At 41.7% G+C, this 24,221-nt stretch overlaps 2 protein-coding genes across 2 annotated transcripts in view; both read right to left on the bottom strand.

Annotated features, from left to right (window-relative positions):
* Window positions 1–10,446, bottom strand: part of LOC102309903 (venom phosphodiesterase 1) — a 45,685-nt gene extending 35,239 nt beyond the window's left edge. Inside the window, exons 1-9 of the mRNA XM_005944788.2 lie at window positions 10,161–10,446; window positions 9,199–9,286; window positions 6,013–6,147; window positions 5,494–5,619; window positions 4,887–4,947; window positions 4,334–4,428; window positions 3,840–3,919; window positions 781–900; window positions 96–205 (exon numbers count right to left, since the gene is read on the bottom strand). Of these exons, the coding sequence (XP_005944850.1) occupies window positions 96–205; window positions 781–900; window positions 3,840–3,919; window positions 4,334–4,428; window positions 4,887–4,947; window positions 5,494–5,619; window positions 6,013–6,147; window positions 9,199–9,286; window positions 10,161–10,205 (860 nt within the window). The 5' untranslated portion in view covers window positions 10,206–10,446. The remainder of the gene's footprint in view (window positions 1–95; window positions 206–780; window positions 901–3,839; window positions 3,920–4,333; window positions 4,429–4,886; window positions 4,948–5,493; window positions 5,620–6,012; window positions 6,148–9,198; window positions 9,287–10,160) is intronic.
* Window positions 10,447–14,241: 3,795 nt separating this feature from the next.
* LOC102309588 (ectonucleotide pyrophosphatase/phosphodiesterase family member 2) overlaps window positions 14,242–24,221 on the bottom strand; it is a 33,611-nt gene continuing 23,631 nt past the window's right edge. Inside the window, exon 25 of the mRNA XM_005944787.3 lies at window positions 14,242–16,504. Coding sequence (XP_005944849.1) covers window positions 16,334–16,504 — 171 coding nt within the window. The 3' untranslated portion in view covers window positions 14,242–16,333. The remainder of the gene's footprint in view (window positions 16,505–24,221) is intronic.

Genomic DNA, 24,221 nt, shown 5'->3' with positions numbered 1-24,221 from the left:
AGGGATTTTGTTAACTACTCTCCAGGGGGATGCGAGGCTCTCATGCATCATTCAGTTCTAAAGTGATTTTTTTTAACTAGAAACGATGGTCTCACCCGTCATAAGGTACGTAGATGTCAGGAAAACTGTCGGCGATTTTCACATCCGATCCAGGCCAGAAGAAAGTCCCAGACTTCAGTCCGTGGGACTTTGCTGTGTGCCAAATCTCCAAAAACAAAGAAGACGTATGAGCTTGACTGAAACATGCTCAACGCTGATTCTGAAGTTTCTTTTTAACAACGTTTATAAGAGTTGATATTATTGTTATTAAAGTTACTTGCAGTGTCTCTTTCTACAAGATGCAATGTTTCTACGCTGCTGCACTAACTGACATTAAATGAATGTGCTCTGTGTCCATTTTCAGAAGCAGCATGTCAAAGTGGAATCTTTATTATCAAAACAATGTTAACCATCTTAAACCAACAGAGCCATACAAGCTTCTTCCATATTATACAACTGCTGCATGCAGCAATGCAGAGCAGGAATGTGCAAGTGCCCGGGGACTTTTCCTTAGGTGAAACTGTCAGAAGCAAAAAAGCCCAAAACAAAACAAAACAATCCAAAAGCAAAAACTTTATTTGGCATTTTTGCATTCGATTACACTGACAGAAATGATCTCAACCTGTAAGATGTTCACTCTCATCTTATTTGCTTTAAAAGGTCACTTTCCCCTTAACGTTTAATTTTTAAATGTAATTTGACCAAAGGTCGCTCAGTTTGTGTGTGTAAATCAAGACTCACAGGTTGTCCAAGGTACCAGTCGGGGTTATTTTTCTCTGGACTGGACAGGGAGAAGGTGGCATCGAACACCGGGTCATACATGGTATTGTCAATCAGACCATTTGACTCTGGGTAGAGACCCTGAGGGAGGAGGAAAAGGAAGGAAGTGAGGAGATAATTAATAATTCAGTTTAACTGAATATATCAATCTTGTATGAAAGCATCCTGCAGGACACTTGAGCATTCTTTGTTTCGTAACAGAGAGGAGTAATCCTTAAGTCTGGGTCATGTGTCTTCATACCACAAGTATGTGCTTTGAAAGGAAACTTCTAGTGTGTGGGAGTCGGGATTCCCTTACGTGATTTCTAAGAAGATGAACGAGCTTGTTTTGAAAGGGAACTCCTTGTAAGAGTTTCAGCAAGAACTGGGTGTGTTTTATCATGTGAGATATGGATCAGGCACGAGGAACTATCTGTGTTCTGTTGTCTACTGTCACGAGTTGTTTGCTGCATCGCGAGGGCCTCAGCAGCAGGCTGCTGCAGAAATCCCAGTGACCTTTATCTGGAATCTGAGAGATGAAAACTCCAGGCTATTTCTTGTAACTTTCCTCTCCTTAATGTCAAGTATAATCGTAATAAATGCTTCTATATTTCAGAGAGAATATAGTTTTATTACTATATTCTAGTGATGAACTGGCACTTAAGAAACTCCAACTTGAACTTGAACATGTTTCTTAAACTACACACTATTCTGAGTCAGTACAGAATGCTTTATTACCACAACAGATCACTGTGGCTGTTTTATTCATTTATTAGGTTGAAGGTGTCACAAAGTTGTTTTTATTTTCCCAGCGCCAAGTCACCAAAATCTGCAACTGACCGAGAAGAATGACCCAGATTTGATCCAGAACTTTGTGGTTCTTCCTTTGTTGATGCTCCCGAGCTTTCACAGAAATTGACCCAGTAAAGTCTTTGAGTAATATTGCATAAAAATGACACCAGAACAAGAAATATTGAGGAATAACACAGTGTAGTACAACGCTGGGGAGGGTGTGTGTGGACATGCTCAGGCAGACGTAAATGTGCAGGGTGTGTAAAAAGGAGCCATACACGGTGGTGTTTGTTCGTCACACTTAAATGTTTCAGATCATTTAAGACCCCAGAACAACATCCAAAGAACTAAAATAGCAAATGGACTGGTTCTTGTGCTTTATACTTGTAATTCATTCACCAATCACACCACACCACTATCTAACAGTCGTACTCCGATGGGTGCATCAGAGAGCAACATGGGGTTAGTATCTTGCTTTGGCATGCAGACTGGGATCGAACCACTGACCTTCTGGTTAGCAGCCTGCTCTACCACCTGAGATACAGCCGTCAATGTCTCTGTTAAGGTCAGTGAGGACCTCACCATAAGAAAGAGACTGAGCAAAAATAGGCAGCATGGCCGACTTCTAAGACAAAAACCACTGCTGAGCCAAAGGAACAAAGGCTCGTCTCAGGTTTGCCCCAAGATTTTTGTAAAAATGCTCTCTGGATGGACAAGATAGAAGTATAACTTTTGGAACCCTTCAATTTAGAAAAGGAACATCAGACCCTGACCCTGAATCCTCCCTTAGTTATGCTGCAATAGACGTAGGCTGCCGGGGATTCCCATGATGCATTGAGTTTTTCCTTTCCAGTCACCTTTCTCACTCACTATGTGTTAACAGACCTCTCTGCATTGAATCATATCTGTTATTAACCTCTGTCTCTCTTCCACAGCATGTCTTTATCCTGTCTTCCTTCTCTCACCCCAACCGGTCGCAGCAGATGGCCCCGCCCCTCCCTGAGCCTGGTTCTGCCGGAGGTTTCTTCCTGTTAAAAGGGAGTTTTTCCTTCCCACTGTCGCCAAAGTGCTTGCTCATAGGGGGTCATATGATTGTTGGGTTTTTCTCTGTATCTATGAAGCGCCTTGAGGCGACTTTGTTGTGATTTGGGCTATATAAATAAAATTGAATTGAATTGAATTAAACAGTAAAATTGCATTGGCAAGGACCCAAATGAGGACTTGGAGATGACTCACTCAACACACATTCTTAATCAATCAATCAATCAATCAATCAATCTATCTTTATTTATAAAGCACTTTTCATACAAAAAATGTAGCACAAAGTGCTTTACATAGTTAAAAGCAGCCCACCCCACCCTCCAACTCACTCCCCACACTCTCATTAACATAAATGATGTGAATACACACATATCTCCCCCCCCCCCCCCCCCCCCCCCCACCCCCCCCCACACACACCACACACACTACACATCCACACACACACACACACATACACACACACGCACACACATGCGCACACTTAAAGAGTAAAAATTGGGCTGGGCTCGCATGAGCCAAGTGAGGAAACACTATAACAGGGAGCCATCAGTCATCCAGGTCATCGTAGTCAAAGGAGCTTGCAAAGAAGAGCGTCTGGACTTCTTTAAGTTGCCTGAAGACATTTCACCTCTCATCCGAGAAGCTTCTTCAGTTCTACGGTCAAATGGTGGGGAGTCCCAGATTTAAACCCAGTGGGTTTAAACTACTTAAAGAAGTCCAGACGCTTTTCTTTGCAAGCTCCTTTGACCACAGCTTTGATTGCTGAAACTCCAGAGCTCAGGGAATACAAAACTTAGGCATGAACTGAAACTAAATATCACAGAGACCAGGAAACGCTAGAAAACACTTAGACTCTGGGGGCAGACGTGAAGACAGAAGACAGACAAACGGGCACATGACCAGGGATACAGCTGAATTGAATTACAACAATTCAGCCAACCTTCCTCCACAGCTGTAAAAGAGTCGCTGCCAGGTATCGTAAACGCTTGATTGCAGTTGTTGCTGCTAAGCGTGGCCCAACCAGTTATTAGGTTTAGGGGACAAACTCTTTTCCACTCAGGGCCTTTAATAATAAACATCTTTATTTAAAATCTGCATTTTGTGTTCATGCACGTTATCTACGTCTAACAAACACAAAGATCAAGTTTGTTTACTGTAAAAAAAGACGTATTAATGTATGCAGCAGTGTGAGTGCTGTGCGTCTGTACCGTAACAATGGAGTAGTGATTGGGAAAAGTCTTTGTGGGAAATGCGGACTGCATGAATGGAGCTGAAGTTCCACACCTTCCTGTGAATAAATAAGGAATGGTGCCAAATTAATTCCTCCATGTGATTTCCTTTTAATATGACCATGTGAGTCATTGCCCTGCCTGCAGGCTGAATAACTTCATTAAGCATAAGATGCAACCCTGAACACACACTTTATATTTGATAAGCAGGAAATTCAGTGGAAGCTGCCTTTGTGTGAAAGCATTTAAATATGTATCTGTGTTGATAAGATAACTGGGCATGTTTCATCTTAAAGCTTTGATTTCTTATGAATGATGATGTTAGCTTTCAATTTGTCGTCAAACAGCCCAAAGGCAGCCTAAAGGCAGGCGATTTATAGACACACGTTTCTTACAATAAACAGACATGTAAGAGGTTTTGTTCATGTATGAGGGTAAGCATGTTTCTGTAAAAACAGAAGGTTGACACTGACTGAGTTTATCCAGGACAGGGATGAGTGCACTCCATGTCTGCAGATACTCTGCCCTGAGGCCATCCAAAGACACAAGGAGCAGCGGCTGCTTAAAGCTGTGAGGAGAGAAAACAACCATCAAACGTAGCAGAAACTCTGAAACATTAAATACTGACATAAACATACCAAGCTGGATAAAAATTGGCTGATTTATGAGTAGGAATACTTTTGTGTGTCCACCACAGATCAGATCATTTCACTCTGCTCACAGCCAAAGTGTCTACACACCTTTATAGCTACGCTAGCTTGTGTTGGTTAGCTTGATACTCCCTATCATCCAAAGATTGTAGTTACTTTTATTTTTCTAAATGCAATCTGCGATTATAAGAAATAGCAAGGCCTCATTTAAAATAATAAGAATAATTATAATCGTTGAAAGGCTATGTTACAAATACAGCTGTTTGGAAAGCATGCATGGAGTTGCTCATCAAAGATCATTTCAATCAGTTTTCAATCAATCTTCAGTTTATTGCATTTCCAAAGGGATTATAATATATTTGGTATAAATTCTTACCCTGCAGGACACGTGGGGGTTGACAGGTCATCGCACGTATCTTCAACCCACTGTTTCTCTCCTGCGGCGAGACCATAATGTTTATGTCACCAGTGACATCTGATGGTACGGGACTTTTGAATACACTTCCTAACGTCTGTTGTTTTTGCCTTTTTTGCTGCAAGCTGTATGTATAAGCTGGCAGAATAAGTGCACGTAGGGTTCTAGAGATGTAATGAGAGAAAATTCCCTCTAAATGCTGCTAAATGTTTTCCTTAGATAAATATCTGTGGGTTAGGGTTTAAACTAGAAAGCAATTGTTTACAAGAAAAGCTACAGAACTGGGTCAGCTTTAATGTGCTGTATATACCCCTGCTTTCAAACTCTTACACCACTCCAGTTAAGAGGTCCTTAAGATGAACCACGTATACAGAGGGGTTTACACTGAGGGAGCCACTCATACCCTAAGAGGAAATTCTAACAATAAACCAGTTTTAGAAATCGCCTTCTCTCATCAAGCTTCTCTGTTTATTCAAAGTAAGATCTACAAGTGTTTCTCATGAAACGTTACTGGCTTTTACAGATTTCTTTTGTGTCTGCACCCTGTGCGATGTCCCTGCAGCCTCACCGTGGCAGACGTGTTTGTAGTTGGTGCAGCAGTCTCCAGCAGAAAGACAGTCATCTGAACAGTGGCACCTGCTCTGCGTCAGCCTCTTCTCGCCACAGCGCACGTTTGTGCATTCCCACTGCTCAGCTGAAGGAAACGGTCATGGAGTTAAGTACAGAAGTACACTCAGTTCAGCTGGTGAGCAGTGAAGGGCGTGTAAGTAAATGCATTTGTACAGTGCTTTTCTAGTCCCTAAGGACCCCAAAGCGCTTCACACTACATTCAGTCATCCACATTCACACATTCACACACTGGTGATGGCAGCTACATTGTAGCCACAGCCACCCTGACAGAGGCGAGGCTGCCGGACACTGGCACCACCTCTGACCACCACCAGCAGGTGGCAAACATGGGGTTAGTATCTTGCCCAAGGATATTTGGCAGCCAGGAGGCAGCCTGGGATCGAACCACCGACCTTCTGATTAGTGGCTGACCTGCTCTGCCACCTGAGCTACAGCCAAGTCACAAACAAAGTCTCACTAGGAGCAGTGCAGATGTCATAGTAGTCAAAGCAGCAGCTGTTGGCGGCGACGCAGTTTTCATCACATCTGCAGCCAGGTTTCTCGTTGTCAAAAGGCTCATAACATCTATTCCTGCAGGATGTGAGGGGTGTGACTGCAACAGAGACAAAACAGGAGCGGAGAGTTAGTCGATTAATGAAGATGAAAAGAGACATTTAAGGAAACAAAGAGAGCTGCAAAACAAAAAAACTGATAAGCTGAACTTTATAAAGGAGAAGACGTGCAATGTTCTTCTTCTTCATTCAAAACAAACGGAACATTTTCAGATCTTAAACTGGTGACTCATCATTACAAAAACAACCAAGGGAAGGATTTCCCATCATGGCTTTCTTGTACTCAGACATATAATGAGCTCAATGTACTGAAGATTTTCCAACACAGTACGGGAAGAACATCTGTCTACATGTAAGTAATCTGTAATCTGTCCTGACAGCAATGACACTCTGGATCTAATAAGCACTGTGAAGTGCCTCAGCAGTGCTCATCTATGCAGTCATGAAATAACTGAGTCCCACCTTAAATTAGCAGCTGAGGCTGCATAACCACAGTGAAAATGGATGAGACAGGAGCCAGACAAATTCCACCAAAGCAAATGAAACGTGGTCTCTTCTCGGGTTAGTTACAGTTTACACAAAATATGTGAAATGAACTAGCCGATCATGAAATGGAATCTGTTTTATTTACGTAATATTGTTATATTGTCACGGCTTCATTTCACAGACATCGTTGGAAATGTTGTGCATTTCTACCGAGCCTGAAAGTCAACATAGCCTGAACTCTTGTAGGTACGTTTTCTTGTAATTTCCTCAAGTATCTTCAGGAATCGTTCTCCAGGCTTCATGAGAAACATCCAAAGCTCTGCTTTGGATGCCGGCTGCCTTTGGTTGTGTTGTGTCAGGATGATCGGGACTCACGACCCTTAGTGTTGCACTGTGTCTCTATTCTACTGAAGCATGCTTTTACTGTTTGAGATCATGGAGAAAAATAAAAATGATCGCAATCAGACTCTTCCCAGATTGTACTGCATGGTGGATCAAGGGTGGGTATCCATTTGTAATTTCATGAATCAGAGCGCACCTGGTTCTGACACACATGTTGATTAATAGGAAGAAAAAAACATTTCATGTGAAATTTCAGACAAGTCGATGCTAGGTTTTCACAGCACAGTGACGCCTATAAGCTGCTAGACAGCTCTTTCTTTGCACGCAGTTCTGGCCTTTAAATCTGGGAATACACAGGCAACACTTCTTCACGTCCTCCAGGATTACGATAAGTAATGTTTGCAAATATAACAGCTTCTTTCTTGAAATTTGTCGCCTTACATCAGGTGATTATAACCTCAATACACTGAGATGTTAGCATTAATAATCCCCACCCTGTCATCCAATGGACGTGAGATGTCAATGTGACTCACATATTTTAATAGAGGGACTTATTTTTGCATAATTGGACCATTTTCCCTTCAGCTTCCAGATTGTCCTTTCAGTAAGTTAAGCTTTCCATCTGTTCTTGTCTCTACTTGTTTCTTGCAAGTCTTGCTGATTTTCACATGAGAAACTTGATTTCCTGATCATTTGAGTCAGTTTATTCACATGCTGATGAGTATTAAAGCTTGAAAAACAGTGAAACAGTCACATGCACCAGATTGGTCATGGATTTGGCCCACTGTTTTTCTTTAGACCTTTGTTTTTAGCGAAGCTTTTGCTTTTTTCTGCATTTCTGTGGGATTTGGAAATTGACATCAGGTGAGATATGAGATGAGATATACTCATGTGTCACATTGTCAGCTGTACAGTTTACTTGTGACACTAAATGTGATTTCTATTAGACATCAAGACAAAAACTTCCCGCACAAGACAAATGGAAATAGTGCTGCTCTCTGCAGGGTAAGGGAAGCGTCCAGCGAAACTATTTGAGTATTTTGGGTGTGTTCTTGGATTTTAGCCATGCTGGTATGCAGCAATGCACATTTAATACAAAGCAACCACAGTCCTATCAATCTGTGTGGTTCATTTGATACTCTTGCATTGTTTATTGTGAATTATGATCACTTTTGGAACACTAATGCATCCTCCAGTGCTTATAAAAGGCTGTGTATGTGTTTCCAGGCCCAGATCTATGATGCTGTTTCTGGTCGGCTGCTAGATGGTTTGAGCTCCTAGAGACATTTCTAGGTTTCTGGTTTCTACAGGCTTAAAAACAGCAGTGCCCCTGCTTCCCTGCTTATTCTGTTATGTAACCAAAAATCTTTTTGTGTGGGTGAAAGAGAATATTGGCTGGATTCACCACCGGTAACATTTCCCGGCAGCTAAGTCATTCGGAAAAGAAGTGTTACAATGTACAGACTAAAACTCTGACCCTGAGGAAACAGCCTGGTGCTTTTAATGGAGAGCACCTTCTCTGACAAAGGCACAGAACCGAGTGTAACATGGCTGACATTAGTCGTTAGGCTTCAGCATTTCTGTCTGTAAAGCTTTCAGCATTTCAACATTCAGACCAGAATGTTTGTTGACAGGTGAACACTTGAGTTCATCTTTCATCTTCGTTTCTAAAGCTTATTCGACCGTTAGAAGTACAATCAGGTACTATTCAATTCAATTTTATTTATAAAGCGCCAAATCACAACAAAAGTCGCCTCAAGGCGCTTCATAAATGTCAAAGTTGCTCCACCCTTTAATAAATGTTCACTTGACCTTTAAGTAATTGAGATTTGTGGAAAAGACACAAAATAAGTCACCACCAGGTCTTCAGTGGTAAAAATGAACTTTAAACAGGAAAATTGTGAATTAATTCTGGTAAAAGCAAAAAATAACAACTTAATGAGTTGTGAGGAATAGAAATCCCTTTTTCATCCAAAGGAAAACATTTGTAGGAGGACACTCTCCTTTTTAAATGACGTTTTTAAAATGAGTGGAGGAAGTTAATTCTCTCTGACATGAGATGCTGATTTGGTGCCTGACTCACTCTGACAGTTCTAAATGAACCTAAATCATCAGCATACGCACACCTGAGTCATGACGATGAAGCCATATGGGAAAATAATGCAATTTATTAAGAAAGTATTTGTTGTATATAAGTGTTTGAAGTTTCTGAGCCTGCAGAGACACGTTTGCGTGTTTGTGTGTGTGGCTGTTTGTCAATGTACCTTGGTTTTGACATCTCTGCAAATCCAGTCCGAGACCAAGTCCAAGGCCAAGGATTAGAGTCACAATCGACACAGCCAAGACACCAATCTGTGCGACACAAACGCAAACATGAAGCGAACCTAGCAACAAATCCTTTCTTATGAAGTCAAACACAACCAAAAGCACAGAACGGTCAGGCTCTATCGGTGAGTGGAAGCACGTTCTCCAGTTTGTTGTTGCCAAACGAGTTGTAAAATAAGCAGCAAAGGGCTTAATGACAGAAACGAGAGTGCAACAGAAACTTATACAGCTGCAGCTCACTGTGGTGTTTTTTTATTACCTTCTACTTACAAGATGCCACTGCAGTTTCTTCTTTATGACGGAAAAGTAGCAGTTTATTTTATAGGTGCTCTTATCAGCTGCATTTAGTCAGTGCCTCAGAGCAACCAGTTTATAACATTAAATTGAGGAGACGTGTAGTTTTACAGACTATGGCTTCTGGACTGATTGTTGGAATAATTACCGTCAATCAGACTTGTATTCATTATTTCACGCTGACTTTACACAGGGGTGTTTATCATCAGGTGAACAGCTGGATCTCATAATCGCCCATTCAACGCTTTCCCAGACGATACATGTGCGCAAATGTCTGGAAATTGTTGTAATCTTCTCAACAAACATGTGTGATAGGAACAACTGCTTGTTATTGTTCAGTTAGTCACGTATGAAGTTGTGACAGGTTTTTGGGTAGATGCCTGTTTAATGCAAGCTTTGGAAATGTTCAAATGTTGACATAGAGCAGAGCACACGTTTAAAATCAGGCTGATCGGAGGCCTGCTCGCTGGTGTCATTCCAGCCATTGGTAAGAATTCATTATCATAAACTTTCATTTACATTTTGAGTAAAAATGACACAAAGGCCTTCAATGTGTCTCGTTAAATTCTCCAGTTACCACTTAATTAAAACAAAAATCTGTACTCACTATGATCTTCTTCTTGTTTCTCTTTGCTTCGCTTATCCAATCCATGGCTACTCGAATATGTCTCTTACTGCACGGAGACAGAGAGACGTCCGGCAGACGGACACAAAGAGACGCACGTTACTTTATGCGGATAAAAGAAAGATATCTTTGCAGTGACCTCTGGACCAAGTACAAGAACTGGGCAAGCAAATGATTGTCAGAATGAAAAGATAACCTCATGCGTTTTTCCTTTGTGGAGCCACAGCTGCTGCTCCTTTGCTCACATTTTAAAACTTATTGGAGTGCCTGCGAGGTACAAAGATAAAGCCACGGAGTAAAGATCAGAATCGAGATGCAAACTTTCAGTGTCAGGCCTTTTGATTTCTCTTGTTATCAATGATTGATAACAGCTTGAAACAATTTATTGGTTTATTGAATTAAAATTAATTACTACTTTTACAACTACAGCTGTTAATGGACTTTTAAAGACGTTTGTAATGATGTGAAATGCTGACTCACATTTCGCCGACAGTTTTATCAAAGCACGTACCTGAGCGCACGCAAACCTTGAAACTGAAGTAATTTTCACAAAGTAAACATTTCCAATCCAAACATTGTCAGATAGGATTTCTTCCCATTTCTAACAGTGCATAACCTTTGCCTTTTAAGGCCTTTAAAATAAAACCAAAGCTCTTTCATTGAAATCTAAAACCAGTTCAACTAGTGACAAAAGAACACACGAGGCTTCTGCAGAAAGGTCAAATATAATGAGACGCATTACCATTGAAATGATCTCTAATCAAAGGAAAAGGAAATTCTTTCACACAGTCTTGCTTTAACAATATTCTTCTTTTGTGGTGCCAAACGTTTCAGGTCATTATAGTTCTCGGGGCAGGAATTTCATTTAGATTTTTTATGTTTCATTTTCAGTGTGAAACAAAAGTGTTGGTGCCAACTTCTGACATGCATTATGATCTGTTGTTCCAGGATCAACACCAACGCGACGATATCAGATCGTGCCATTAGAGCAGTCTTTGAAAAAAACAAAAACCTGTAAATGACATATAACTCTGTCCAAGGAGAGCCGGGATGTTACAGAAAAGGAGTCAACCTAACTGAGAAGCATTTCTACATAAGTGCCCCTGATTATAAATCACTCATGAAACTATGATGCAGTGTGATAAAAGGACTCGGCTGATGTCCAGAGGGGGTTTTATGTGCGTCATCTCTCTGGTTTACAGTGTAGAGAAAGATGAAGATCAGTAGAATAACCTTATCTGTAGCTAGAAATAAACAGACTGAAGTATCAAAATGGTCCCACCCATAGAAGAAGGTGAGATTTCCAACATATTACAAATAGGTCTAATATCAATCATAAATATCAAGAATACTACAGATTAAATATGTATGACTCACATTTGACTCTAACTGTAACAGGTCATCAGCCTGTGGAGGCTGTATATTGAGCAGAAGCCAGGCTGTTGTAACTATTTCAGTGTGTTCTGTGCTTTCGATGGAGGAGTACGGGGCAGCCGTCATGTCCTGTTCCGTCGTGCATCATGAGAAATCTCAGTTTCTCACTAAACGTTCTCCTGTGACTGGCAAGCAGGTCATGGAGTGGGTAGGAGGTGTTATCCTGCATTCTTCTTATCTTGGATAACATCCTCCCGACGCCACCCTAAGGGAGTCCAGCTTCAACTTACTCACTTTTGTGAGATTTGCTATCGTTTTCGCTTTAAGTAGCATATTAGCTCATATTTCATATTTAACTGGGACTGACTCGTGTTACCACTTGAATATTGTCATGGTCTGGGTCATGCAACCCAGTGTTTGGGTTCATGTTGTGTCTGGTTTCAGGCGTGCTGGTCATGTTCATGTTGCTCATTCATGTATACGTTTTATAGTTATTTCATTTTCCAGCACAGACTCATCATAGTCACCTATTCATAGCTTTCTGCTTTGTTTGCCACCTTTAATCCAGCCAAAATAAAGGCTCGCTTTTTGTTTCAAGTTGCTGTCTCCACGTCTGTGTCCGCTCCTGGGTCCTCACACTGCCCATGCCCACCCTACAAATGTATGGTAGTAGAAAACAGCTGACCTGTGTCCTAACATAGAACAATGCGTAATTTCCAGGAATGCTAGTTGGGAAAAATGAAGAGACACTACACGTGCATTAAGGAGATGAAACATTATCGTGTGTATCCCCCAAAGTTTATTCTGTTCATCTGGATGTAGCGTCTCACTGTCGTTGCCCACGTCACGTGAGCATTGAAGTCTCCCAGTAGGACGACAGAGTCCCCAGGAGGAGCGCCCTCCAGTGCCCCACTCAGGGACTGCAAGAAGGCTGGGAACCCTGAACTGCCGCTCGGCGCATAAGCACAGATGACAGTCAGGACCCGTTCCCTGACCTGAAGGCGACCGGGAGTGCCCACTCCAGGTCAGGGACGCGACCCTGCCCCAAGTGGAGGAGTTTAAGTATCTCGGGGTGTTGTTCACGAGTGAGAAGGGAGCCAGCCGGCTGGGGTTACTGCAGATGCATAAACACACCTAGTGTGATCTAAATGATGTTACATAAGCTGCATGATTATGCAGCTTATGTAACCTGTGAAAAACTCCTTCTAGCAGAAAACAAGACTGTCATTCTGCTAAGAAAAGCATACCACTGAGCCACTTAAGCAAAGAGAGAAAGAAGCTGTGTGCCAGTTATGTGCCAACCATGAGCCAAACACTCACACCAGCTATTATATTAAAAACAAATATCCAGTCATGCAATAAAATGTAAGAAATGTAAAGTAAACACAATCATATTAATATGACTGAAGCTACTGCAGACTCACCGTGAGAGACACTCATTCCTGACTCTAATCAAAGTGCCTGTGGTGTATCTGCAGATGGGAAGCTGGATGTAAACCCTTGTCTCTGTTGTAAGAGGTACACACTTTATACACCAACCCTGAGAACCTCAAACTGATTCTACTGTTAATGGAGCTACAAGTTATTCCCTTCACCAGCCTAACGGAGGAGTTCAAGGTCATCAGAACCAGGGAGGTGCTACTTCTTGGAGCCTCAGCAGACACTGGAGTTTCCTCTGCAGGTGTTGCTGTGAAGACTGAACAGATGTGGCAGGCTTTGGAGTGAGCACATATTTTGAGTTGCTCCCCTAAAGCCCTGGTAGAGGGGAGAAATATATGGCACCACCGAGGTCTTGAACACAGTAGCTGATGCGATCTCTACAGGGAATCAACAGGCCAAACCCCAGATTTACCAGATACTGATTTAAACCTCTGAACTAGCTGAAGACCTGTACAGGCTTTACAGGCTTGTTGACCTTTGAACTCACAACCCCCCTCGGAGGACCATTTTGAGGACACCCATGAGCTAAAGGTGGCAAAATATCAGCAGCTTGTAGAATTCTGACGGGTGGAGGATCTGCTATGAACCCTTGAGATGGGCTACAGGAGGTTCCTGGGTCGGTCTCCGTACCACACACTTACAGTTGTTGGCATCAGAGGGTTGCAGGAGTGGAAAGCTTCCAGATGGCTGTGGATCAAGAAAAGGGAACCGTGGTGTAGTGCACTGCTTGGACACAAGCTGGGGCCCGATCACCTCCAGCTGAGTCACCCAGGTGAAAGAACGCCTGGGCTCTTCATAGGTAATGTGACCCAGCTCTAATCATTTAGGGGACAAAGGTGCATGTAAAACATAATCCATGAGGGCACACTGATTGGCTAACATGAAGCATGAGCAATAAATTACAAGGAAATCTGTTTGCAAAATAAAGTTGAAGTTGAGCCATCACAGAAACCTTGATGCTTTCTTAAGAACAAAACTTCTCAGGTTTCCAGGAGTCATCATGAAAACCTGAACTGGTGATGGCCAGAGGGGCCGATGGCGCGTTATGGCAGCCTGGCTTCTGTCAGTCTGCCCCAGGGCAGCTGTGGCTACAACTGTAGCTGCCTCCACCAGTGTGTGAATGTGAGAGTGAATGAATAGTGGAATTGAAAAGCGCTATATAAATCCAATCCATTATTATTATTATTATTATTATCATCATCTGCCAGTCCAGTGGTTGCAGAGAACAACACAATAAAAAACAACTCAGTGAACGTTTCCACTACTCTACAGATTTTATTTGAAAGGCTACAAGAATAAACATGGCTTCATACACATCTTGACAGGTCTATTAACTGACTTTTTATTGATCCTTTTACTTATTACCATGACTATGGCTACGCAGTCACGAGTAGTTAGGTATGGTAACACTGGGCTAATGTTACAAAATGTCAAACGTGAAAAAAATGCAGGTTCTGGCTTATCGGTGTAGGAATAAAGGCGTGGAAGCAAAGTTGAATTTGGATAAAGAGATAACGTCAGACAGATGACATCAGTGTCGCCTCTCCACCGTTTAAACAGAACTAAAGGACACTTCCATGGTTTCGAGGTTAGGTCTCATTTTAAGCTATCATGTTGTAACTCAGTTGGTTCAAAATCAAAGTGAAGGTCAAACGATATTCATTTTAATTTGTGTTTTCAGTATCTCGGCTATATTACACTGTATTGCAGAGACACGTGGTTTTACAGCAGCCTCTTTGCACACCTAATGTCTGCATTCAGTTTGCAAAATAGTAATCATTTGGACTGAGATGAATGCATTCATTTCTCTTTAAATTTTCTAAAAGAGGTGGTGACATTAAGTTCTTTAAACTTTTAATTAAACTGGACATGTTCCAAACCACACTCCTTTGTTGTGATTGTGAGTACATTGTTAGAACGGGAAAAGCAAGAAAAGACTGGAATTGGCATGCTGTCCTTGTGCTGGCATGAGCTCCCTGCAGGTACTCCGGTTTCCTCCCAAAGGTGTGAATGTGAATGCATGTCTCAGATGTAAGAGCTGTGGAGGATTGGAAACCTATATAGGGTGTACCCCACCTTTCACCCAATGATTGCTTGGTTTCAGCTTCAGCTGCCCAGGACACTGAACAGAATCCGAGAAGCGATGGCTAGCAGGATGGACGAGTGGCAAAGTTATTATAAATATGATAAATTGTAGAAAAATTCCCACCTTTTGACAGAGTTAGCTAAAGAGATAACAAGCAGGTGCTTATGAAATCACAACGACAGTTTTTCACTGTAGGTGCAGGACTATGGTCGGTTAGGCCTGTTGGATTACCTGTCACACAACTGTTGGTTAAATCATCATGGAATCAAGAAACTAAACACCAGCAAATTTGCACATTTTAGCCTTTAAACTCTTAGCATCTGCTGGATCACCATCAAGTGGTTTAGGGACAAAGGGAGAAAGTTGGGTTTTGTAAAAAAGAAGTGCTACATTTTCAGAAATTAAAAGATAAGAAAAAATATGTGTTCACTTTTTTTCCATTTGGGAAAACTCTGCCCATAATCATAGTGTTATAGTTAGTGGCACAGGCAGTATGAAACAGGAAGTAAAGTTAAGCCAGTGCAGACGTGCCTTCAGCTGAAGGCCAAGAGTTCTGGACCTATAGAAGTGTCTTAATCTTGATCAACCTTTTGATGAGTTTACAGACTCAGTGACTAATTTGGGGGTATGTTGATTTTAAAAGTTTGTGATTCCACCTGTTATACTGGCTGCTGTGAACAGGTCAAACTACAAGATTGAAGAAATTAAAGCCTGGTTGATATGTTCTCATTTTTCACGTCATTTTTTAACCACTTTGATCTTTTTTTTTTTAATCTATTTTCTTACAGTTTGCAATGAAAACTTCTCACTGTGTCAGTTCACAATGATTATCTTCCATGATCGAAGACCACCAAGAATGGATTTTTCTAAATGACTAAACACATGTAACTTTACATATTAAATCTCATAGCATGCAGTGCATATGGCAGTAGAAATGTGAAGGAGAAATCTCTTTTAGGCACAGACATAAAACACTGGTGTGGTTCTTGATGTGTGCTTTAGAATGCGTACTGTACCTGCCCTGCATCTTCCTGTGATATCTTATTCCTAAACAGATTTCATAGCTAGAGTTGAATATTCCTGTCATAACAAACCATTCTTGTAATTTTCAAATATGTGTTCCCTTTCCAAGCACTTCTTGGGCGGTTCTTCAGCAGTGGAACAGCATTATGTTGTCTTTCCAAAGAGCATGCAATAAAAATGCAGACATTTTACAAAGGGTTACATCCTATATGATCATCTCTGTCTCTGGCTCCTACTCATCCCTCTCAAAGGTCTCCAGGTAGGTTTTGAGAATTAGGGTGTTGGTGTATGTGAGGTTTGTGGATCTGTAGAGGTCCAGGCCCGTAAGGATCTCCACATCTCGTACTCGGGCTGTGTGGAGCTTCAGCATGTCTTCGACCCACTTCGATTCATCCTCGGCGCTCTGCAGAAACAAAGGCTGTGATTCAGCAGCCGATACCATCATGCATTCATTTTTTTCTAATATTTTCCACAGTAATTGAAAACATTTCACCACACAAGTTGTGCAATTGCAGTGTGACTTTTTCAAGTGATTTACTGACTAACAGTAAAGAAGAATGACGTCTTTGTTTCCCGTTTTACTTTCATAGTCTTCTGTGCTATGTGGACATTAGTCCCAGCTGTGTTTGCACCTGTTTCATGCCTGTGTATTTTAGTCCTCAGTCTTGCCCTGTTTGGCGTCACGTTGTTAACCATCAAACCTCCTCAGTGCTGTGTGTGTTTCCTCCATACTCGTAGTATTTTCCTAGTTCTCAATCCCAGTTTAGTTCACTAGTTTTCATGTTTCTAGTAGTGCTGTCAGCGTTAATCTCGTTAACATGACAGCAAACACAGCAAATCTCCATTAACCGTGGATCACCCCATGCGTGGGGCTGGACGGTGTCAATGTGTTAGTGCGGTTAGCTCATTAACGCGTTGACGCCATCCATTATAACGAGATCAACGCTGACAGCACTGTTTCTACGTTCCGGTTTCATTTGCTTGTATCCGGTGTAGAATTTTTCCAGCAAATAAAGCCGCCGTTTTCAGTCTACTTTTCCGTGTTCCGAGTCCTGCGTTTGGGTCCTCATCGTGTTTGCCACACAGGGAAACATGAGACGTAGTTATTTCTAGGATCTGAAATATAATATAAACATAACCTCTGCACACTGCCTTGCTTCTCATTATTTTTATTCAGGACTAACATTTCAGTTTGTGCAACCTTTGAGCCTGTACTTTATTTAGTTTAGATTTCATCCCTTTTCCTGTTTTTCCGGTTAAGAAACTGGATGGATCCGCCTTTTTGTTGGGGCTTGCTGAAGTTTCACATAGCTAAAAAAAAAAAAAAATCCCACCACGCTGTATCTCTGCCTCTGTATATATTAATGTTGTGAAATTTTACCAGCCAGAACGTATATTAAATATTACACATGTCCATAAACCTTTCTCATATCAAACAGCAAGAATGTCCTTGGACTATTTCTGTGGCCGCTTTGGTGTAAGCAACATGGAAAACTATGAAACTCATTGTTGAATATCCAAGGTGCAGTAAAAACCCTCTTTAGCAGAGAAGTACACTTTAAAAACGTCTAAACATTTAGAACCCATTTAGTTGTTTTCTCTAAATTTATGTTTCAGTAATTTGAAACTAAAGCTAGATTGTGTTGGTTCTGCATGATATCATTTTACCAAGATTGAAGATTATGTGAGACAAAATGAAATCCCTAAAACAAGTTAAAATACTGACCACATAACTACGCTTCAAAGCCAGCACACCATTGTTCATGGGAGAGCAGAAACACATGTCAGCACCTGCCCTGCTGACAGTTTGGTTTACTTGTTGCCATTTTGTTGACTCAATGTCAGTACTTTGCAGAATTAACAGGAATCTCAATATCAAGCAATAAAAAAAATTTTCAAACACCTTTTCATGCTTCCTCAAACTGACAATTTTAACAAGGTCATAAGACACATGACACAGAGCTGCACACTGATCCCAATATTGCAGTTATTATGCGTGACAGATTTACAGCTGGTGAATGTGACTTTCCTCAGAGCTAGATTGTGACACCAGTAATGCTAAACCTCTGAATCACCAGCTGTCTAGAAATGACACGTTTTAAGCTTCTAATCTGAACATGACTCTGAATTTTTTTTAATATCAATATTTGCTCACGGCCTGAGTTGTTGGTTCCTATAAAGTTTATAGTCAAAATGCCAGTAACCAGAAATTATACAAGGTCTCCGTGTTTTTGTGGTTGTTTTTATATCTTAATTAGCTCTTGTGAGGTAGGTAGGTATTGGATTTAGGAGAAATCCAGTATTGCAAAGTTTCATATCGTTTCCTTTCTGAACCCACATTTACTTAGTTTTGCAGATGAAATATTGGCTCTGTACTCTCAGCCTGTACCAGCCTGATTGGCTACAGCCTCCAAGATTAACCCACAGCTCATAGACACAGATGGCATGCTGGTGAACACAGAACAGACCAGATGTGTTTACACAGTTGATCTAACACACAACTTGTCATTTGGCTTCAGCGGCCCGATTTTCTGGGTTATGGCATTAGACAGGTCTGACACTCCGTACTTTATACGCCAAACTGGTGTGAGAATGAATCTACTTCAAAAATTGTTCTGGTTCAATAACTGGTGGTTCTGCTGCTTAACATGGAGTTGAAAAGCAATCCAGAAGCTTTCAGTACCAAACATGTTGTCCCAGGACAACCGTACGTAAAACTTGCTGGAAGTAATTTCAAGATCGTTCTTATGTTCACAACATAATATACAAAACATCAACAATGGAATCAAACCAGCAACCTCTAACCACTACACTTCATTGATGATAACATTGACAATAAAATGCAAGATGCATCAACTGATGGAAATAATGTGAAATTTAGATTGTATAATGCTGGGAGTATGACTAATGCCATATCAGTGATCTTTTGGAAAAACAGATCAACGGCATTAACATTGATGACTAATATTGACAACATTTCATTTGCAACAGACAAAAATAAATATACAATAGGGGTATTTGTTGACTCAAAAAAAAGCTTTTGATACGCTGCAACATTTTATTTTGATTTCTAAGCTGAATTATGGGGTGAGAGGAATCACTTTGAACTGGTTAAGTATGCCTGTGAAGGTTCTCAGTCATCCAGGTCATCGTAGTCAAAGGAGCTTGCAAAGAAAAGCATCTGGACTTCTTTAAGTTGCTTGAAGACGTTTCACCTCTCATCCGAGAAGCTTCTTCAGTTCTAAGGTCAAATGGTGGAGAGTCCCAGATATAAACCTAGTGGGAGTCCCCCCACAGAGGGACAAAAGGACCCCCTGATGATCCTCTAATAGGGCTTCGGAGCGTGATGTCACGGGGGTGGGCGTGGAAAGGATTTTGGCCCGATTCACCATTTTGGGGGTCTAAGCTAGGAGCGATAGCATAGCCATGGTTCGTACTTGCTGTGTGCTCGGCTGCAATGTTCGATCTTACGACCGGCACGGGAATAAGGTTGGATTGTCTTTTTATGCTTTCCCAACCTGGAAGCAACATGAAGGAGCTCATGTATCGGATGTTACCAAACGAAGGCGTCTAGCCTGGATAGCAGCCGTGAGACGAGCTGATATCAAGTTCTGTTACGTCTCCAGATATCAGCTGGTGTGCTCACGACATTTTCATTCCGGTAAGTTCTAAATATGTTCTTATCACACTTTATAGCTGAATAATATTACCGTTGATGGTCTCGGAAGTTATAGAAATTGCGATCAAACATCGAATGGAGTGACTTTGCAGACATATGTGCTATGTAACGATTCGCTAATTGTTTCGCACAAATGTAGGGAAGCCTGCCTATGACACTGATTGGCGTTTATAATTTGCCCGATTATCAATGTGTTAATTTGCATCTACTATACAATTATGGGCACATAATATGATAACGATATTTTAACAGTTCAATGATAAAGATTTAACATTAATTATGGTGGGGGGTGGAAAATGGCTATGTCACTCGATGCACTCCAGCTGACGTACCTTAGTATGAATGACGACGTACTCAGATTTTGGCGGCTTGAAAATAGCCAAATCTTGCACCCAGCCATTTGTAAATTGGATATGCGCCTCCAGTGACTTGTAATTACGAAACTGGTTCGCAGTGTAAGCACTTACTCCACAAACAAGATAGGTGAAGATATCGGGGTAGGACAGTGGCGGTAAGTCGTCTGGGTCTTTACTCCACTGCCGTATGTCGTATGGGTCCAGATTTGCGATGCACTCAATTTTTTTCAAATACCGCTGCTTCGCCTCTGGACGCAATCGATCTCTATACCGTCCGTTTTCTTTCGAGCTGCTTTTAAGCGTGTTTCTTGTCGTAGTCGCCGTTCCAATACAGTGTATTTGTTTGGATCGTAGACCCCGAAAATGGAGCTGCGCTCCCACAATGCATTGCGGCGTGACGTCAACTCCGAAGCCCTATAGCCTGAGCCAAGGTGTGAAACTGGGCGTGGGTCACAATCAGCCAGAGTTTCGGGTGAGCTCATTGTGAAACCTGGCCCCACCTTATCATGCGAATTCCTGAGGTCAGATGGCCCAGGATGTGAGTGGATGTGAGAGTTACTGAACTCCGTTTTTTTGGGCGTAGTATTGGAGGATAAATTAACATGGAAATCTCATATTGAACATGTTAGAAAAAAGATGGTTAAAAATATTTATATTTTGGGTAATGTCAGAGATATACTGGATTATAAGGCAATGCGTATTTTAGATTTCTCACTAATTTTCCAGTTGTGCTGCGACTTATATAAAACTTTTATACTTAGAAGAAAGTGGTGCGAAGGGTTCATAATGTTAAATATAGAGAACATACAAATCTGTTTATAAAATCTAAATTGTTGAAATTTGGAGACTTGATTTGAGGACCAGTCGCTCCGTAATGGTCGATTTGGGCAGCGGCCCTTTTATTTGCCACACACAAATACACTGTTCATTCAGCCTGGGACACAGACACTCCCCTGGTGGCTCACTGCTGCCTTCTGTGTCTCTGCTCCTCACTGACAACATGAAACAACCCCACGTCAATCCTCTGACCATTATTACTTTAAAAACTGATGGTCAGTCCGTCCAGAAAATTGCTAAAACTTTGTATGTCTCCCCAAGTGCAGTCACAAAAACCATCAAGCAACAAAACTCGCTCCCATGAGGACCGCCCCAGCAAATGAAGATTTGAAGACCTCTGCTGCTGAGGATAAATTCATCCAAGTAATTAGCCTCAGAAATCACACCTCAGGTCAGAGCCCACAAAGAGTTCCAGTAGCAGACACTTCTCTACATCAGCTGTTTAGAGGAGCTGAAAAGCTCAAATAGCTGCAAAGAAACTACGACTAAGGAAAAGCAACAAGCAGAAGAGATTTGTCTGAAAAAGACAAAAACTGAACAGATGGTCTCTACATACATGATTCCCACCGTGAAGCATAGAGGAGGAGGTCTGATGGTGTGGGGCTGCTTTGCTGGTGACACTGTTGGGGATTTATTCAAAACTGAAGGCACACTGAACCATGGCTACCACAGCATCCTGCAGCGACATGCCATCCACTTTGCATTCATTTGTTTTTCAACAGGACAATGACTCCAAACACACCTCCAGGACGTGTAATGATGGAGTGCCAGAAGTCAAGAAAACCCAATGAAAAGGTGTGTCCAAACTTTTGACTGGTAGCGTACCTGCCTGGACCTTCTTTGCCACTAGCTCCACTTCCATGCACTCCTGTTCAATCACTTGGAATTTTCAAACAACTCTTTCTAAGAAGAGAACAGAACTCCCCTGCCTGCCCTCCACTCCTTCCACCGACTGTCTGCTCACCAACTCCTACAGAGCATTCCCTCCGCTCAGCTGCTTCACTCACCTGTAGACCAAGTAAGCCAAACCCTCCATCTCCGATCACACACCTCTCTATAAAAGCAGTGCCAAGGCTAACTCTTCTCTCTCCCGTTACAGAAGAACCGGCCTATGGGCTCAAAATGTGGTCATAAATATTTTGTACTTGTAAAAAAGATTTGTATGTGTAAAAAAGATTTGTGTGTGGACTCCAATCAGAGAACAGATGGGTTTGGCTGTCGGAGGGGCGCTTTTTTGAACTGCAGGTCCTTGAAGGGTGATACAGTTTGAAGCTGGAGGATTGCTATATAAATATCCGATAGCAGCTAGGTCCCCTAACTTTCAGTAGCTGTTGAAAGGAAAAAGTTGTGGTATATCAGTGGTTAGAAATACCATTATTACTTTAGGATTAGTTTAACACAAAGTCAGGGCTGACCCAGGACCATTGCTGTGAGTCACAGTGCGCAGCATAAAAGTCCTTTCACATCGGACGCAGGATGTGCTGCTAATGCTAACTGCTAACTAAAAGCAAAGGATCCAGAATTTGTTGCTGGCTGCTGGGCTCTGTGGGTTTTTGCAGCAGCTCTACCTGTACTAGATGCACCTGCTCCTTGTCTTTTCTATCTCTGACTTTATGTCCTCTACAAGAGTTTGTTTTTTTTGCTGGTTCTTCAAATGTTCAATAAAAACATGTATGCTAATTCATAACGAAGAAAGCTTTGTAATGAAGACTGTCATTTCCAAAACACTGCCCGCCCCCACCCCGCGGTCCGCAGCGCTGTTGAAAAGGCTGTGGAAGTCCCTGTATTAAAACGTAGACCTGTGACATAAAAATCACCAAACTCGGACGACCACAGACTGTTTTCCTTCGTGGTGATGAAGGAAAACGCTGGGTTGGCATGTAAAAGGGCATTTATTCCCTTCAAAGACCTGCAGTTCAAAAAAAGCGCCCCTCGACAGCCAAACCCATCTGTTCTCTGATTGGATTGTTACATTTGTGATTGACATGACATTGACCAATCAGATGAAGGGAAGAAAAATAGGGTCAAAATCCGTACTTGTAACTTGCAGGGGTTTTTTTTCTAAGTCCACACACAAATCTTTTTTACGCACACACAAATCTTTTTTACAAGTACAAAATATTTATGACCACATTTTGAGCCCATACCGGCCCCTGTGAAACTCTCCTAGTGTCTCATTTTTGCCTGCCTTTCTTTTCTTCAATTAATTAGTTAAAGACTTTGAAATCTTATGCATAGTGTCTGCTTTTGTATCCATCCTCGTGGTTGGTTAAACATTTACAGTCAGGATAGCAAAATAAGTTTGAAACTAGATAAGTATCTCCCCTTGGGCTCTTCCTGAAATGAGATAATTCAAGAATTTCCTTGTTTCATTTTGCATTTCATCCGTCTTCTTGTTTCTGTCCTCTTAGGACATCTGTGAATCGGATGGACCCAACATTTTTTAACGCTACTGTATACTGGTTAAAGTGTCATCCACAGATGACATGAATTCCAGGAAGCAAAGGACAGACTCTCTATTTTTTGGGAAGATGAAACTTTTCAGTCAGGAAGTACGCTATTTCTAATAAAACTGAAAACATTTCAGGTTGTTCTCAACACATTCTGTGAATAGTAATGAGCTCCGTCATTGGGAAAGGCATCCAACCACAACTGATACTGATACTGGTTCATGCATGTGACGAACTAAAGATTCCTCCTAGGTGAGGTGTTTCTGGGATGTTCAATTGGGAGAAGGGCTCAGTACATACCTGGAACACACGTGAGAGATTACGCCCGACTGGCTTGTACATTCCCGAGTACCTCCCTGAAAATAGGCTGGGGAGGGAGGTCTGGGGATCCATGACGAAGACAACACCCATCAATACAAGAAAATGGATGTTACAATTACTATATTATGGTGTATTGATAAAGGTAGGTAGGTAGGCCTTTCTAAATAAAATCAACTGTATGTAACTATGTGCATATATGTTTGAAAAATGTCAGATTGTTTGTTTTTACATAATCCTGCTGACAGACTAAAAACACAGCTTCAGGCGGAGCTACAGAAAACAGAAACTCAAACATAATCGTTATAAGACGTCAAAACAATATGACTCACAAGCAAAAGGCTGACGAAGAATAATATTTTGTCATTCCAAGACACATGAGCTGAAGCGGTGTGTGTGACTGGGCGCATACTGGTGGTGGTCAGAGGGCCCGGTGGCGCCAGTGTCCGGCAGCCTCGCCTCTGTCAGTGCGCCCCAGGG

This window comes from Haplochromis burtoni, unplaced genomic scaffold, assembly GCF_018398535.1.
Source record: "Haplochromis burtoni strain Fernald_Lab_line unplaced genomic scaffold, NCSU_Asbu1 Contig_402, whole genome shotgun sequence".
In the NCBI taxonomy this organism is placed as follows: Eukaryota; Metazoa; Chordata; class Actinopteri; order Cichliformes; family Cichlidae; genus Haplochromis; species Haplochromis burtoni.
Note: the sequence above shows the minus strand (reverse complement) of the source record. Positions and strands in the feature narration are given on the sequence as shown.